A 15,742-nucleotide genomic window follows, 5' to 3' on the forward strand; every position below is an offset into this window, starting at 1 on the left:
CCAAGTTTGAGCGCAGAATCTTGGGACATGTGGTCTTCACCTCACAGCCGGTGGAAAAGAATCGGGATAGGACTCAGGCAGAAATCATGTTCATGGATGTGATTATTAACGTTACTGTAGTATGAAGCAGAAGCAGGAGCGATTGTTAATAAGAAGAGCGCAACACAAGCCTCGCGAGCAGCGGGACCTTTATTATGGCATAGTCGCCGGCGGGACTTTTATTATGCCACAGTCGCCGGCGCCATTTCCGCTTTTCCGGTCATGAGTATGAGGTAACGCAGCTCTGTTTATCATATTAGATACATCTGAGTGTGTTGATAATGATGTTATGACGTTACTCTGTGCGTTCGCTCGGCGGCTGCTATGACACTTGTCGCACACTGTAGTAAGAGTAAAGCGTTTCTGCAAAATAAAATCGGAAACCGAGGGGAACGCAGATATGATGCCATTGACATGCGACTCTCTCACACGCCCTGGTTCCTTGGTTAAAATAGCCATTTTCTCACGATTTACACTGGCCTAGTGTTTTTTGGATATTTTACTAAAAAATTTTACATGTGCACCTTTAATTAAAAAAAAATATGTGCATAAATAATTTAATATAAATACTGCAGTATTCCATAAAAATAAGAATGGTCAATTTGGATTTTAAGGTGACTTTCAAAAGTTTCAACTGAAAACAACAAAACATAGTAAAGAAAAAGTAGTTAATCAGTATAGTATACTACATTTAAAATGTGTACTAATTAGGCTACATTTCACTTATTTATAATTAGCTTATTTATTTCAAAAGTAGCTAACAGACAAAAAAAATTGTAAAGAAAAACAGTCTTCGGAACACTGTTTAAACTTGAGCACAAAGAGTGTCAGGCACAAAAACAACAACAGTTTCTGCTGGTCGGACGGAGACTCAGCAGCCTTTCTTGGGTCAGAGCGAAAACTTTGCCTGCGTTTGTTGTTTCGTCTGACAGTGGGACGTTTGGCCAGGATCTAGAAACAGTCGAGTCACACGCCTTTTGAAACTATGTAGAGATGGAGTTCATGAAACTGATCGGAACTGTTTTGGCAGTTTGTTTCCATCCCAGCTGGGCATCAAGCGCTTTCGGTGGTGAGTTTGTGCTTATTTATGTAAAATGTCGGTTCATGCACAGTGATATTCAAACGACCTGGCTCCGTTAGATTTTGCATGCCTCTTACATGCGTTGAAATAAAACTTCGAGAGCACAATATGTAGGCTACGACTGACAGTCAAATAATGCGATAGTTTCGGTTAACGGACCGCAGTCTTTTCAAGTAAAGATTTCTGAAGCGTTTTGCAGAACCATTTAACGAATAGGCTACACACATCTGATAATACAGCAAAACGTTTAACTTTAGCTTAATTTAGTCTTCCTTTTGTGTTAACGTGGTTTGTTTATGTACAGTTTTCGGATAAGAAGGGTTTCAAATTTGGGTCACAGCTGTTTTTTAGTCAGAGAGGATATGGCTGATGGCTGTCGCACACATGACTTTGCTTGAGAGGATTTTCCGCCTGACAGTAGCTATGTGGAAGTTCTCCTGGTTTCTTCCTCTCTTTGCTCTCTTAATTCCCTGCGCCAACTTTCCTATAACGGTTCCCACAATATTTCCATAACAGTACTTTAGGTTCAACAACACTAACATCAGTGTTTTTGGTGATGTGGTTTGCAGATCACAGGATATGCCGAAGAGGGACTGAGAAGCCCTGCTATAAGATCACAAGCTTCCAGGACAGCAGGCTGAGAGCGAGCTTTGAGGCAGCCAGGCAGAAATGCAGGGAGGATGATGGGGAGCTGCTCAGTATCGAGACAGAGAATGAGCAGCGTCTGGTGGAGAGGTTTGTTCAGGAGCTCAGGGCCACCGATGGAGACTTCTGGATTGGGTTACGAAGGAGCCCACAATATAATGCTGATTGTTCAGCACAGTATTACTGGCTGGATTACAGTCAGGCCACATTTAGGTAAGAGATTTGCAGTAATAACATCCTGAAATGTTCTGATGATTCCCCCCCCATATGTCATTCTGTCATCTTTTTCTCATCCTCTTGTCATTCCTATGACTTTTTTCACAAAAGGAGATATTTTGAATATTGTTCTGGTTGCAGTTACAATAGATGGGGACTAAAGCTTTCAAGCTTCAAAAAGTGTACACAAAAATCATAAATGTGCTTTTTTTTGTGCTTTTATTGCTAAAACTCCAAACTATCAAACCAAAATATGGTAAAACTTGGTCAAAATACCAAAATTGTTTTTGGTAACTACCAAAATTGTATATTTATTAGATGAAAAAACTTAAATGCAACTATTTGAAATAAATAGGTTGAAGATAAAATGACTAAAACAGAAATAAAAATGAATTACAGTAATTGAAATAAAATACAATATAAATATTAGATGAAAACTTGAATGGAACTTATAATCTTGGCAACTAATTGAAATAAGTAAGTTGAAGTTAAAAGGACTAAAACAGAAGTAAAAAGGAATTAAAGCTTGGCTATAAATGACAAAAGCTCATAGCAAAATTACTCAAACGAATTAAATATTAATAGTAAATAATGATAAAATAACACTGCAAGTCTTATGAATCATGAAGATGAGTAAACGATGACAGAATTGTCCATTTTTGGTAAACTATGCCTTTAAGTGAAAGTTAAATGGTAAAATGTGATATAGAATTTTCAGTGAGTCTGTTGTGTTTTTAGGAACTGGCTGGTGACGGAGCCCTCTTGTGGCCTTGATCAGTGTGTGGCGTTATTCTATCGGCCCTCGTCTTCTGCTCTCCAGAAGAAACGCAACATGTTCAAGTGGACTGACTACAACTGCAACTCCAAGAATAATTTCATCTGCAAGTACTCAGACGGTAAGCTTTTGCTTATGTTAATGTTAGCTGTCACATTAGGATGTTTAATCGAGAACAAATATCAGTCAAGCATCTTTTGGTTTAAACATTTTATGTAAAAGGACTTCAAATGTAAACTCCTGTGTGTTTAGAGAAACATCCTGTCCCAATTCCAGCAGGAAATATCACTACACATACAGGTAAACAATTCCATAAGTTTTATCTGGTGTGTTTGCTACTTTTTTCTGACACAATAATGGTGATATTCTATGTTACTTATTAATAATATACAGAATATTAATAGGTGAGAGTGCCCAAATTGTTGTGAGATATTAGCATTTTTATAGTACCGTTAATTTCAGATAAAATGAAAGATTAATGGAATAGTTCCTCAAAAAATCAATATTCTCTCATTATTTTACCAGTGTTGCTGTCAAACTAAAACAACTGACTGAGATAAACAAGTTTTAAGATGAAGTTCTAAAATGACTAAACTACAAATTATAAATATTTATTTAAAAATGACAAAAGCACATAACAAAATTACAAAAACTTAAAGTAAAATGTAAATTCTAAATATGAATAAATACTATAATAGTATAAATGACATAAGGGTTTGTAAATGTGTAGCCTACACATTAAAAGGATATAATTTTGGTTGAATTCTTCCTTTAAAAAGACATTCCAACTTTGTATGGATGATAATGCTTATGATGGCCTCTAGTTGTGGAAGTGGAATTATACTTTTACTCATAATCATAATATCTCAGTCATCATCTTTAAAGCTATAGTTCACCCAAAAATGAAAATTCTGTCATCGTTTACTCGCCCTCAAGTTGTTCCAAACCTGTATGAATTTATTTCTTCTGCTGAACACAAAAGAAGATATTTTGAAGAATGTCAGTAACCAAACAGTTGATGGGCCACATTGACTTTTTTTCATTTTTGGGTGAACTATCCCTTTAAGGCCAAGCATTATAAATGCTTATTCATCATTTGCTGTCATTCTTGTTTTTAGGAATTGATGGCCTGACTCTGGTGCCAAAGCACCCGCCCATTACTGTTGACAATGACAGGATAAAAACTGAACTCTCAGAGTCATCAGGTAATACAGCAATAAAAGGTCAACCGAATAACCAATCCATCCCTTACAATTCATGAGGATTTTGAGGCAAAAAATAATAATATTGAAATATAAGTGGTGTCAAATCGATTAATCGCGATTAATTGCATCCAAAATAAAAGTTAGTCTTTACTATATGTGTGTGTGTACTGTGTATAATTATTATGTATATATAAATACACAATCATTCGTGTGTGTGTGTGTGTGTGTGTGTTATATATATATATATATATATATATATATATATATATATATATATATATATATATATATATATATATATATATATATATATATATATATATATATATATATATATATATATATATATATATATATATATATATATATATATATATATATATAATTTGCATGTATATACTGTATATATATATATTTATATAATGTATATTATATATAAATATAAAAAGTTTATATATAAATATAACACATTTTTCTTACAAACCAGTCATAAGGGTCTTTTTTTTTTTAAAATATAAAGCTTTCCATTGATGTATGGTTTGTTAGGATAGGACAATATTTGGCCGAGAATCTGAGGGTGCAAAAAAGTCTAAATATTGAGGAAAATCGCCTTTAAAGTTGTCTAAATTAAGTCCTTAGCAACGCATATTACTACTAATAATAAATGTTTTATGTATTTATGGTAGGAAATTTACAAAATATATTCATGGAACATGATGTTTACTTAATATCCTAATGATTTTTGGCATAAAAGAAAAGTTTATTATTTTGACCCATACAATGTATTGTTGGCTATTGCCACAAATGTACCCGTGTGACTTATGACTGGTCTAGTGTCACATATGCATGCATTTGTGTGTATTTATATATACATAATAATTATACACACACATATATTATGTAAACATAAACTTGTATTTTGGATGCAATTAATAAAAAAAAATTATATATTATTTTATTATATTTGATTCATAATTACATTTTTAACATTCAATAATTATCGCCTTTCTCTTAGTATCTATTTCAGATGACACAATTAATATTTACTACATCCTCCTGGCCATTCTCCCTGTGATGCTGCTGTTGATATTGGTGGTGTCGGGGGTGTTCTGTTTCAGAGTCATGTCAAGGAGGTACGTAATGCAGTGCATACATTTTCATCAATTCATAGTTTGATTGTCTCCATTAACTATTTTGTCTTTCACCCTGCCATATAATATGCTTTGCGACTGTGTTTTTAAAGGAGAAAAGAACCGAATGAAATCTATGCCGTGCCAGGACAGTGGGTGCGCCCAGTAGCTCCAAAAAGTCAAAATGGTTATGAATGCACCAACAAATTCAACCAGTCTGGAGCTCACCTGGAGTACATGAGCTCTGAAATTAACAGAACATTTAGCGTGACATCCCCAAACAGTCAGTTTGAGGACTACGAGAACGTTCCGACCCGTCCCACACAGTGCGGTTTTGTCACCAATGACATTTACGAGACCTGCCGGAGCCCCACGGCAGTAGAGGCCGGTTGGGTGGACAATGACATATATGGATACTAAAACACTATACAGTATATACTGACTGGTAAAGTATACCGACCTCTCTCCCACCAGTGTGGCACCATGTTTGATCTCATCTCCAGCCTGTATGCCTGCTCTTTGATGTGCGCTCTGTGACCTAGTGTGAAGGATGGGGAAGCGAGTAGGGATCTAATGCAGAGGTGTACAGTGAAGCTCGGATTCCCATAACTGACTATACATAGAAGCATAAAGGTGTCATCGGCTTGTGAGAGCTTCCTCTGTGGAAGCTGGCATCCTGGAACAGGACCTTCCCTTTTGGAAATCCACAAAACAGTACGCTGACCTCTCAGCCCATCTCAAAAACATCCTTCTATGTCTCTGAAAATGGCCTCTTTAAAGGATACCTACTGTTGTTCCCTTGTTTTTAAAGGCTTTGTAAGCTCCATTGTGTAAAAAGAAAACCGAATTGAAGGTATTAGCTAAAGGATTTGTATGCATAAAACATTATTGTAACATATTGAATATGTATTTTTCTTTTGGGTATGAAATTGTGTGAAAAAAAGATCATGAGTTTTAGATTGTAAATGATTATATGTTGTCTTTGTCCTTGTAATAATAATAATAATAATAATAGTAATAACGCTGTCATGTTATTTGAACTTATTCTTAAACAGAGAAAAGCTGTTTGTAGTTAATCAACATTGTTTCCACACTTATGGAAAACCTGGTAATTTCAGGGAGTTTTAAAATCAGGCATGGAAGAGGAAAGTATATTTTTATTGTGAATATACATTTTTCCAGTTATGCTTATTTTATAAAATATTTCATTGGCTAAAATTGTTTTTCATGAGTGCGGTTTCTATGGAATCTTCATGACTGCAAAAAGCATGGAAGTGCATTGATCAAAAGATCTGCCCTATTCTTTGGAAATGCATTATTATTCTCCTGAATTCTCTGACGTCAGAGCTGCGGGAGCAGGGAGCATTTTATTAGTATGGTAGTGCAGCATGTGTCCAGGAGATGTCGCCATATGACAGGCTGAATAACTTGCAGCGTTGAGGACATATATTTATTTACATTTCCAAACGTTCGCTGTCTGTAGTGTTTTTCTTTTTGGTTTAGTTTTTTTTTAACACTTGCATATTCTCTATATTAATAACCTTTTTATTTAACTGTTGTATAAAATGTCCAGTTCTATACAATACCGCTATCGCTCATCTGATTCTTTGAAGACACATTTTATTTTACGAAAATCTGCTTTATATGATTATGTAATAGAGCAAATATGTGGTAGGCTACGACTGCTTTGATGTCTAGATGTCACGTGTCAAAAATTTTGTCATTACTTACCCTAATGTCGTATTAAAAATGTATGAGTTTCTTTTTTCTGTTGAAAACGAAATAATATATTTTAAAGAATGTTGGCAACCAAACTTTTTTTCCCCCCTACTATGGAGGTCAACATTCTTTAAAATATAGTCTTTTGTGTTCAACAGAAGAAAGAAACTCATGCAGGTTTGGAACAACTTGAGCGTGAGTAAGTATGCCAACATTTTAATTTTTGGGTACACTATCCCTTTAAGGCCGGTTCGCGTGGAAATGTTAAATCATTAAATAAATACATAATACGATTAAAATAAATAACATTTAGCTTTAAATGAATAAATAATAGATTTAAATAGGTAAATAAGCTAGTGAATAGATAAATACATCTTACAGTACAGCACAGTTAGTATAAAAAAATATATATATTGTGACATATTTATAATATAACATTTTCACGGTATAAATAGAAACTGTCTTTAAATTTTAAGATAAGGGTCCCTCACACGATGATCGTCACATTTGGGGGTCAGGGGCACCTAAAAGTTTGAAAGCCCCTGACTTAAAGGATACTTGATATTGAGATACAATACAGACAGAAAAACAGAGCGCACAGCCTTCAAATAGCGAGCACGCCCTCCTTCGGCTCTCATTCCTCGACTGAAGTACGCGAGAGACTTTATCAAAGTTGTTGGTGGCACAGGGTTTCACAGCCAGCCAGCGCTCGAGCAAACAGAGCGACGCTCTGGCCGTTGACGTAAGAGGTGGGTCTGGTCGTCTTGGAAACGAATTGGCACTGGAGTGTGGAAGCGCCTCGAAGCCCCGCCCCCTGTACAAATACCCCCATAGGCTCTGACGTCAATGCACGTCAACCAGAGAACATGATGCCTCCTGCAAGTCAACTCGTGTACTCTCGCAAACACAGCTGAAATATTAGAGCTCTATTGTATTGGCGGAGGTGGCGTGACACTTCGCCGCGCTCCTAAACACTCTGCTTCTCCTGGTAAGACTGGAGCGGACCGTCAGCGAGCACCGTGGCCGGCACACTGGCATTTCTACACGTTTTAGCCTCTGCCGACCTCGTTATCTTGAGGCTCAAGTGGCAGGTCTCTATCTTCTCACCCCAAACCCTAGTGTTTCACTAACAGCATGGTCATGGCTGACTGTCACCAAAAGCCAGTGCTCAGGGGTCCTGTCCGAGTGGGCTTCTACGATATCGAACGGACTCTTGGAAAGGGGAATTTTGCTGTTGTAAAACTGGCGAGACATCGTATAACCAAGACAGAGGTGAGTTGGGAATATATGAGCTAACCTAAATACATGAACTAACCCTTAGGTGTGCACAGACAAACTACTAGATACAAAGTTACAGTGTCTAAAGCGTTACTCACAGTGGCTTGATAATATTGTTGACACTAGTTAAATGTGCGAACTTATTATGTTTGGGTAATGAACAACCTGTTTGTCTGAAGAGGCTATCAGAATTGCTTTTCTCAAGGAACCACCTGGGATGTTTTATAACTTCATCTGGGCTGATTGTTTTTGTAAAACATGTTTTTATCCATTTTATCAACATTGATGTGAAATATTTCAATTTTCAATTATGTTTTTCATTGCAAAATAACGTCACCATCAAACCTATTCTTAGATGTTAATAATTGGGGCATTGTTGTCACTTTCAGTTGAAATGCATATCTAGCAGCCTAACGCCTCAATGGAAATATGCAGAGTATTCAACCATTGTCAGCTTTAATTGTGTCTGAAACTAGTTGTCAACGAAAGACAAAGGCAGTGTACAATAGCAAGAAATTATGCTATTTTGGTGCCCTTTTAAAAAGGGCCGTGCTGTTGTGCATTTGTGCAGTGGTTGCATAAGCAAAGGGTGATTTTGTGATAATGGTTGTCGTCTCATCACAAAAACCTGAGCTGATGCTTGTCTCACATTCCTTGCAAAGAAATCCTGCTGAGCACTGAATGCATGACACAGGGTCACAGAAACCAGGGAATTGTCATGAAAATTTGTATTTTTTTAAAAACATTTTACGTTTTCTAGCTACACTAAGCTCTAAAATGTTTGCTCTTTGAGTGCAGTCTTTATCAAATGATTATTTTTTTTAACCCAAGGTTCATGACCTCTGATGACATTGTGCAACTGTGATTGTGTTGCTTTGCAGTAAAGTTTTGGTTCAGGGTGTCATAGGTGCGAGGCTGCGAGCTGTAATTTACGCTTGCTCTGAGCTCCTGTGGTTTTCAGATTGTCTGCAAGTCTGCAGATGCAGAGTTTAGCATTGGAGCAGTGTGTGAGGGAATTAAGATATTTAACAGGATTATATTGTGCAGAGTTGATGCATCTCTGCAATGGCTGCCTTGAGGCGTCTTAATTTCTGTGGGGACGACACTGTCTCGGCTCCCAGAGCTTCCCATTAGTCTCTCTTGTGTTTTGTGATTTTCTCTGTTCTCCCTCTGAGCTCTCTTCAGAATACACAAGCTCTTGGTACCATGTGTCTACCGCTTTGTGTTTCTGCTCCAGTATTGCCTGCTTTGTTCATGGTTTCAACGGACAGTTGGATCACTGTTACTGCCAATGAGAATGACTAACCACATTCGCATATGACAGCTGATTCACAGGGGGTGATGTGCTGTAATGTTTTCAGTCAGTTACCATTATCTTGGCCCGGAGTCAGTGTGAGAGAGTTTCAGGCCCGTAGACAGAACTGCCACTTGTCCAGTTCACTCCAATTTTCTTACATTCATTGATCATGTACATATGTTTTATTCCTTGCAAATGTAAACATTTGGATTTCTGTGAAATACTGATTGTTGTTTTGCAAATTCGGCTGATTCCGATCTCACCGAGATAATGTTATGTAGCCGACTAACATAGATGACGTCTTGTTTGTGTGAAAGCATCAGTTTTATACATGATTATTACTTTGGCTCCAAATGCCATATGTATATTCACTTTGTAATTAAAATATTCTTCTCTTTTCCTGGTCATCAGTTTGGATTTTTGCATTCCCTACCTACATTTTCATCTGCGCATCCCCTACTCTAAATATATATATTTTCCATAACATGATTTTGATAAGTGTTGGGTTTGATAAATTGTGGTGGGGCTGGTAAAGATGTTGGCAGGGCAAAAATGGCCAGCACAAAAAAAAACCCTTGTTGTTGTTGAGCCTTGCTTTGCCGTTAAAAACATTCCTCATACTAACAGTACTGTAAATCTTCATAACAAAAATCATGTTTTATACCACTGTAAAATAAAACAAAGATCGAAAAGTCTTTAACTCTGGAGTCTGTTCTGGTTTCTCTGCTTCTGTGTGCTTACCTGAACTTAATAATAATAATAAATATACCGTCAAAAGGGGGATTAAGGTATGAGTGGTTATGAAATGGTAAATTACTTCTGTTCTTCTCCCATTTGTCCTGCAAAAGATGAAAAGGCTGTGGGAAAATGATAAGACAATTTGGATCATTAGCCTACTTCAGTAGTTAAGCCGTTAACCAGACGCTTAGGTGTGTATTAGCTTTGCTCATGTGTCCTCTGCCTTTGATCTGCGCCGGGACTTGTGAAGACTGGATCAACTTGCACTGCAGACAGCAACAAGACTAATGAATTTCACTGTGTAGCTTGAGGCATTAGGCACCATACCAATGACAGTGTGTCTCTGTGCCCTTAATTCAACAGGTGGCTATAAAGATCATTGACAAGACCCAGCTAGATGCTGTAAACCTTGAGAAGATCTATCGTGAAGTACAGATCATGAAAATGCTGGACCATCCGCACATCATTAAACTGTACCAGGTAATGCCTGCCCGGGCCATTTTCTGCCAGTATTTGCTCTTAAATGATGAATTGCTCCTGGTGCTCCTCTTTTTTTAAGTTGAAGGATAAAAGCATCTGCTAAATGTAAATATAAAGTACTTGTAGTTAGGTTTTAAGAAGGATGTACTAATAGGGAATTTCTGGACTGATAACCGACAATCAACTGCTTATTGTGGCTGGTACATTAACCAATGATTTTACTTTAAAAGGGTCATGACATGAGAAATCAAATTTACCTTGATCTTTTGACATTTAAGAGGTCTATGTATCATTAAAACATCCCCCAAGTTTCATCATTTAAAATATCCTCATTATAAACAAAGCCTTTATTTAATAAAGCTCCAAAAAAACGGCTCGTTTGGATATTGTGGGATTTGTGACATCACACGGGCAAGTACATCGACAAATAGTTTTACATCATCAATTTTACTTCAGAAGGTTTCCAGCATCGGGAACGAGTGGATGGTTTATTTTTGAATGGCATCCTGTTTCGCTTCGGAGAATTATATGTTTGTTCGGAGCATTGTGTTTTGTAGATGAGGCACAGTGTAATGGAGAGTTTGTAAAGAAACTTTTGTTGAACGATGAAATTGTCATCTGTATTGGATCTGTATTGTGCAAAAAAAAAACTTGATTAACATAAGTGAATCTATTAACATATTAAAAATAACAAAATCCTTTAACCTGGCTAGCTAATATCATATCATATATTACTGGAAAGGTCTCAGCTAGTAGACTGCTACAATATATTAGTTTTGCAAATATAAAATATTTGAATGTGAAAACCCTTTTTACCATCTCCCAAAAATGACAGACCAGAAGTTATTAATTTCCAAAGGAGAGTAGTACAAGACCTGCATGGGGTTCCGATCATATGCGCATGCATAATTTCCAGATCCGATCTCAGCTTCTAATGCGTTGAACATATTTGAACTTTTGCAACTATATAGAATGCAACATAACCAGACTGGTTGTGATGTATTATAATCAAAACTAGGAGATTAGTAAAGAACAAATGGAGAATTACCCATGTTTTCATACAAAAAAATTATTCTTTAAACAATATTTCTGAGATAATTATTCATAAAAAAATAATTATTTTATAATTGTTAAATTATTATTTGCGTTAATTAGCAGATGCATTTAAACAGACCGACAATTAAACAGCAGAGTCGGAACACGTAAACAGCACAAATTATATACAGAAGTGCCTTTTTTAACGTTTTATCTTTTTAACTCAATGCCAACTTGTCTTAAAATGTCTTTCAGTGTAACGCTGACACACATGACTCGTACAATAGTACAAGAAAATATGCCATGATTTACGTTTACATTTATGCATTTAGCAGATGCTTTCATCCAAAGTGACTTGCAAAAGCGGAACATAATATATATTTTATGATAGATCATGCACTTCTCTCATTTTACCTGAGCAAATTTAGCCAGATTACCAGTCATTTGTCCACAGTTAATGGCTAACTACTATTCACTGTAAACTTTCACATGGCCACATTTAAGTTGTCCAGCTGGAAAAAGGCTGTTTTTTAACAGGAGATCATTCACACTCCGGAGTCAAAGTCACACAAACACTTAGATGATGAGATAACTTCTCCCTCAATGTGACTTCACTGCAGCATTATGTAAGACTTTAGGTCACTTTGGTTTTTGGGAATGTGAATAGCACTTCCTTATTATAGAACGTACCGGCACCAGTCCAAGCCCCTTGCCGTGTAATCATAGTGTATCATTATTTCCAACGGTTAGTCCATTCAAACGGCATGGGTCAATTAGTCATTTCCTTTCAGCCCTCATAAACAGAGGGCAGCCCTGCAGGCCCTGCCATCTCATCTCTAACCCCCGGTTTCCCTCTGCCCCATCTGCCACGGCTCAGGGTCCTAACACCAAGCAGCTGCTCCGCACATGCACCCTCGCATACATGTAATGCAGCAGCAAATGCTCCATATTTACTCTGCTGATCTGCCTCTTCACACGTCATTCATCAGCAGCCTTACATGTGAGCTTTTTCTTTGGACATATCAGATGGAATCACAAAAGCTGCATATGCAGTGCACATGCATTTCAAGCACACTATAATCCTAAAATTCTTAAAGCATCCTTCCTGTAGGTTTGGGTAGCATGATTTGTTGGTTGAAACTTTAAAGGTCCCATGGCATGAAATTTTCATTTTATGAGGTTTTTCAACATTAATATGAGTTCCCCTAGCCTGAATATTGTCCCCAAGTGGATAGAAATGTTGATCGGTGTAAAACCGAGTTGTGGCTGTCTTTCTCTGCCTTTGAGAAAATGACAGGCCAGACTAGCCAATCCTGAAGTCTCCTGGTTTGACGTCCAAGCAGGCACGGTTTCCTCCCTTTCCTCCGCCCAGAGAATCTGGCACGCCCATGCAAACGCTCGTCGAGAGATCATTGCATCATTGCTTGTGAACGAGTGAACGCTGGCAGTTTCTCAGTGTTTGGATGTACAAATGAAAACAGAAGTCTTTTTTCAGTTCCTTCTGATCTGTGATCAGTGATTTCTGATGTGTAGCTAATTATTTATTATTCGTGCACACAATGCGGCTTCTCTCTCTCCAGACAGAACGGTGTTTTCGTGTTTTATATCTTGTGAGTCAGTGTTTTTGTACGTCCTCGTCGCGTCTATCGGTTCTAAAATGTGCATACAGTCATGAGTTTCTGCTCAACATCAGCAGAGATAAACCTCACACACGCCGAAGCTCGGCCTTCAACATCCCCGACCCACAGTACTGCATCTGGCCCACAGCGGAGGCACCAAACGCGGCGTGAGATTAAGCAGAAGGGGGGTAAGCTTGAGCATATCCGGGCTAGCCAGCCTAGCCCCACAATAAACTGGATTACATCCGATTACTGCTGTTGTGTCTTTGTTTGCGCTGTGTACTCAACGCGCGTCACTGACGCTTTTATTTTATTTTAAAAATAATGCTATTATCAACACTTACTCGTAACTCGTTCATCTCGACAGCTGTAATGGTACTTTGCATGTGTTACAAAGTTGGTAGAATAATGATGAAGAGACGGACTCGGTGTGACTGTTTATTCAGAACTCTCAGATACAAACACAATAAACTCGCGCTGACTGACAGCGCTCTCATAACTCAGTAGTTACTATAAATAACTTTGTTAGCAATCGCTGAGCTCAGTCTCTGATACATTAGTGATGTCCGGTTCGCGAACGATCTTTCTTTTGAACCAGTTCTTTTTAGTGAACCGAATCAGTTCACCAAATCGGACTGAATCGTTCTAAACGGTTCGCGTCTCCAGTCAGCGCTGATCCATAATTTACTAAAGTTACTAACTTTCTGACATGAGTGACAGTCCCTCCGACTAGAAATAGACTAATAACCTAAAGTATATGCTGTAACTAAAACAGTTCAGACATGCTGAGAACTGATGTGAAGTGAACTCAGGTCCATCCGTCTCCCTGGCAGACTCGTGCCTGCTCGTGCCTCGATAAACCACGCCCCCTCCGCTCATATAAAATGCAAAGATGTCAGCCAATCACAACAGTGGGTGTTTTTACTGAAGTCTCACAGCAGACACGCCTCTTGAAGCAGGGCATTCAGCCACAGGGCAAACAGCAGTACAGAAAAAATGCCTTTTATTTCTAAATTATGACATTTTATGATGTAAAAGTCATACTAACAATATAAGTACAGCTCAGGAAACATTATAAAATAATAGAAAAATGCCATGCCATGGGACCTTTAAGCAGTGTCGATTTAACATGAAAATGGAGTGTGATTACTTTTCTTAAAATTGCATATATATTAATATATAAGCATGCATACACTTCACTTATAATAATTTTGTATTATTAATAGATGTAATAGAATAAATAATGTGTACATGTATTGCAGTTAATTAAAACACGTACTTAATATTGCATACCTTAAATACTCACTTAATATTTATTAAATTCTAGTATTCTATACATTTATAACATGTTATCTAAACATAGTGTCAAAAAAAAGATTTATGAGATGAAATACCCGGTTTGATCTCCAAAGTCACTGTATAACATCAGTCGAGTGTTTGAAATAACTTCTGTGATTGTATGTGGCTTCTTATCACAGAATGAGATTAATAGATGAATAGATAAGCGTTAATCAGGGCTCGACATTAAGCCTGTTCACACGCTTGTCCTTCGGACAAGTAAATCTGTCATTCACTTGTCCGAGTAAAACATTTGCTTGTCCGGATTTTTTTTGTAAATATAATCTATTCTGAAGCAATATTCTCTCCAGTGTTCAATCAGCTTTGACATACTTAAATATGCATATTTTTCATATTTGTACCTTTTTATAAAGGGCATTTTTCCATAATCTTATTAAATATAGGATATGCTTCAGCTTTCCTTTTATATTCTTAAATTTGATCTATAAATTAAATTACAATAAGACACTATAGGCTGTTACCAATCAAATTAAATCATTTACACTGAAAAATTACAACTGCATTAAATAATGTTATGAGATTATTTTAAATATTTTTGAATATACAAATAAGAAATGTTGGAAAGATGAAACTAAACCACCAGTAGGTGGCAGCATGTGACCGTCTTAATGAGCGAGTCATTAAGTCGATTCAGTGAAATGGCTGAATCATTCAAGAATTTGGCGGTCGTTTACGAATAGGCCATTGAATCTTTGATTCAACCGATTCATTAAAACGCTGAATCATTCACTAACACAGACTGTTGCTGTGAGATGCGTTACGGTTCTGCTGTGATATTTGTTTGGAACTATTTTCGCTGCTGAAATAGAACAAAAACAGTCCATATTGCATCTAAAATGTAAGTGACTTAATGTTAAATAATTGTTTATGGAACTGGCATATGAAATCAGTGTCATTTTCAGTCGTGATGGTATTCAGGAAAACAACACTCTTGTTAGTGTAATGTTGCTTAACTGTATCATATGTTATAAATATAAAAACTGCACAATTTTAACTGTGTATGTTAACTGAGTTTCTGTGTGTGAGCGGCGCTCATTTGTTTTCGATTTTCTCCTCGAGAGGCTGCGCCAGCCTCAACAGCACAACCTTATTAACGTCGTTTTATATTATTATCCACTATCGATAG

At 37.0% G+C, this 15,742-nt stretch overlaps 2 protein-coding genes across 2 annotated transcripts in view; both read left to right on the forward strand.

Annotated features, from left to right (window-relative positions):
* The first annotated feature begins 852 nt into the window (after positions 1-852).
* Positions 853-6,676, forward strand: laynb (layilin b). Its single transcript, XM_079824554.1, has 7 exons — positions 853-1,108; positions 1,690-1,978; positions 2,720-2,877; positions 3,009-3,056; positions 3,875-3,961; positions 4,977-5,094; positions 5,205-6,676. The coding sequence occupies exons 1-7, from the start codon at positions 1,033-1,035 to the stop codon at positions 5,509-5,511; spliced, it is 1,083 nt and encodes a 360-aa protein (XP_079680680.1). The 5' UTR covers positions 853-1,032; the 3' UTR covers positions 5,512-6,676.
* A 984-nt stretch (positions 6,677-7,660) lies between these two features.
* Positions 7,661-15,742, forward strand: part of sik2b (salt-inducible kinase 2b) — a 42,315-nt gene continuing 34,233 nt past the window's right edge. Inside the window, exons 1-2 of the mRNA XM_079823959.1 lie at positions 7,661-8,082; positions 10,487-10,603. Coding sequence (XP_079680085.1) covers positions 7,945-8,082; positions 10,487-10,603 — 255 coding nt within the window. The 5' untranslated portion in view covers positions 7,661-7,944. The remainder of the gene's footprint in view (positions 8,083-10,486; positions 10,604-15,742) is intronic.

Source organism: Gobio gobio (assembly GCF_949357685.1).
Source record: "Gobio gobio genome assembly, chromosome: 8".
NCBI lineage: Eukaryota > Metazoa > Chordata > Actinopteri > Cypriniformes > Gobionidae > Gobio > Gobio gobio.

Coding starts and splice junctions, on each gene's coding strand:
- laynb (XM_079824554.1), top strand. CDS start 1,033: ATGGAGTTCATGAAACTGATCGGAACTGTTTTGGCAGTTTGTTTCCAT. Junction 1,979..2,719: donor TACAGTCAGGCCACATTTAG/GTAAGAGATTTG, acceptor TTGTGTTTTTAG/GAACTGGCTGGTGACGGAGC. Junction 5,095..5,204: donor TTCAGAGTCATGTCAAGGAG/GTACGTAATGCA, acceptor GTGTTTTTAAAG/GAGAAAAGAACCGAATGAAA.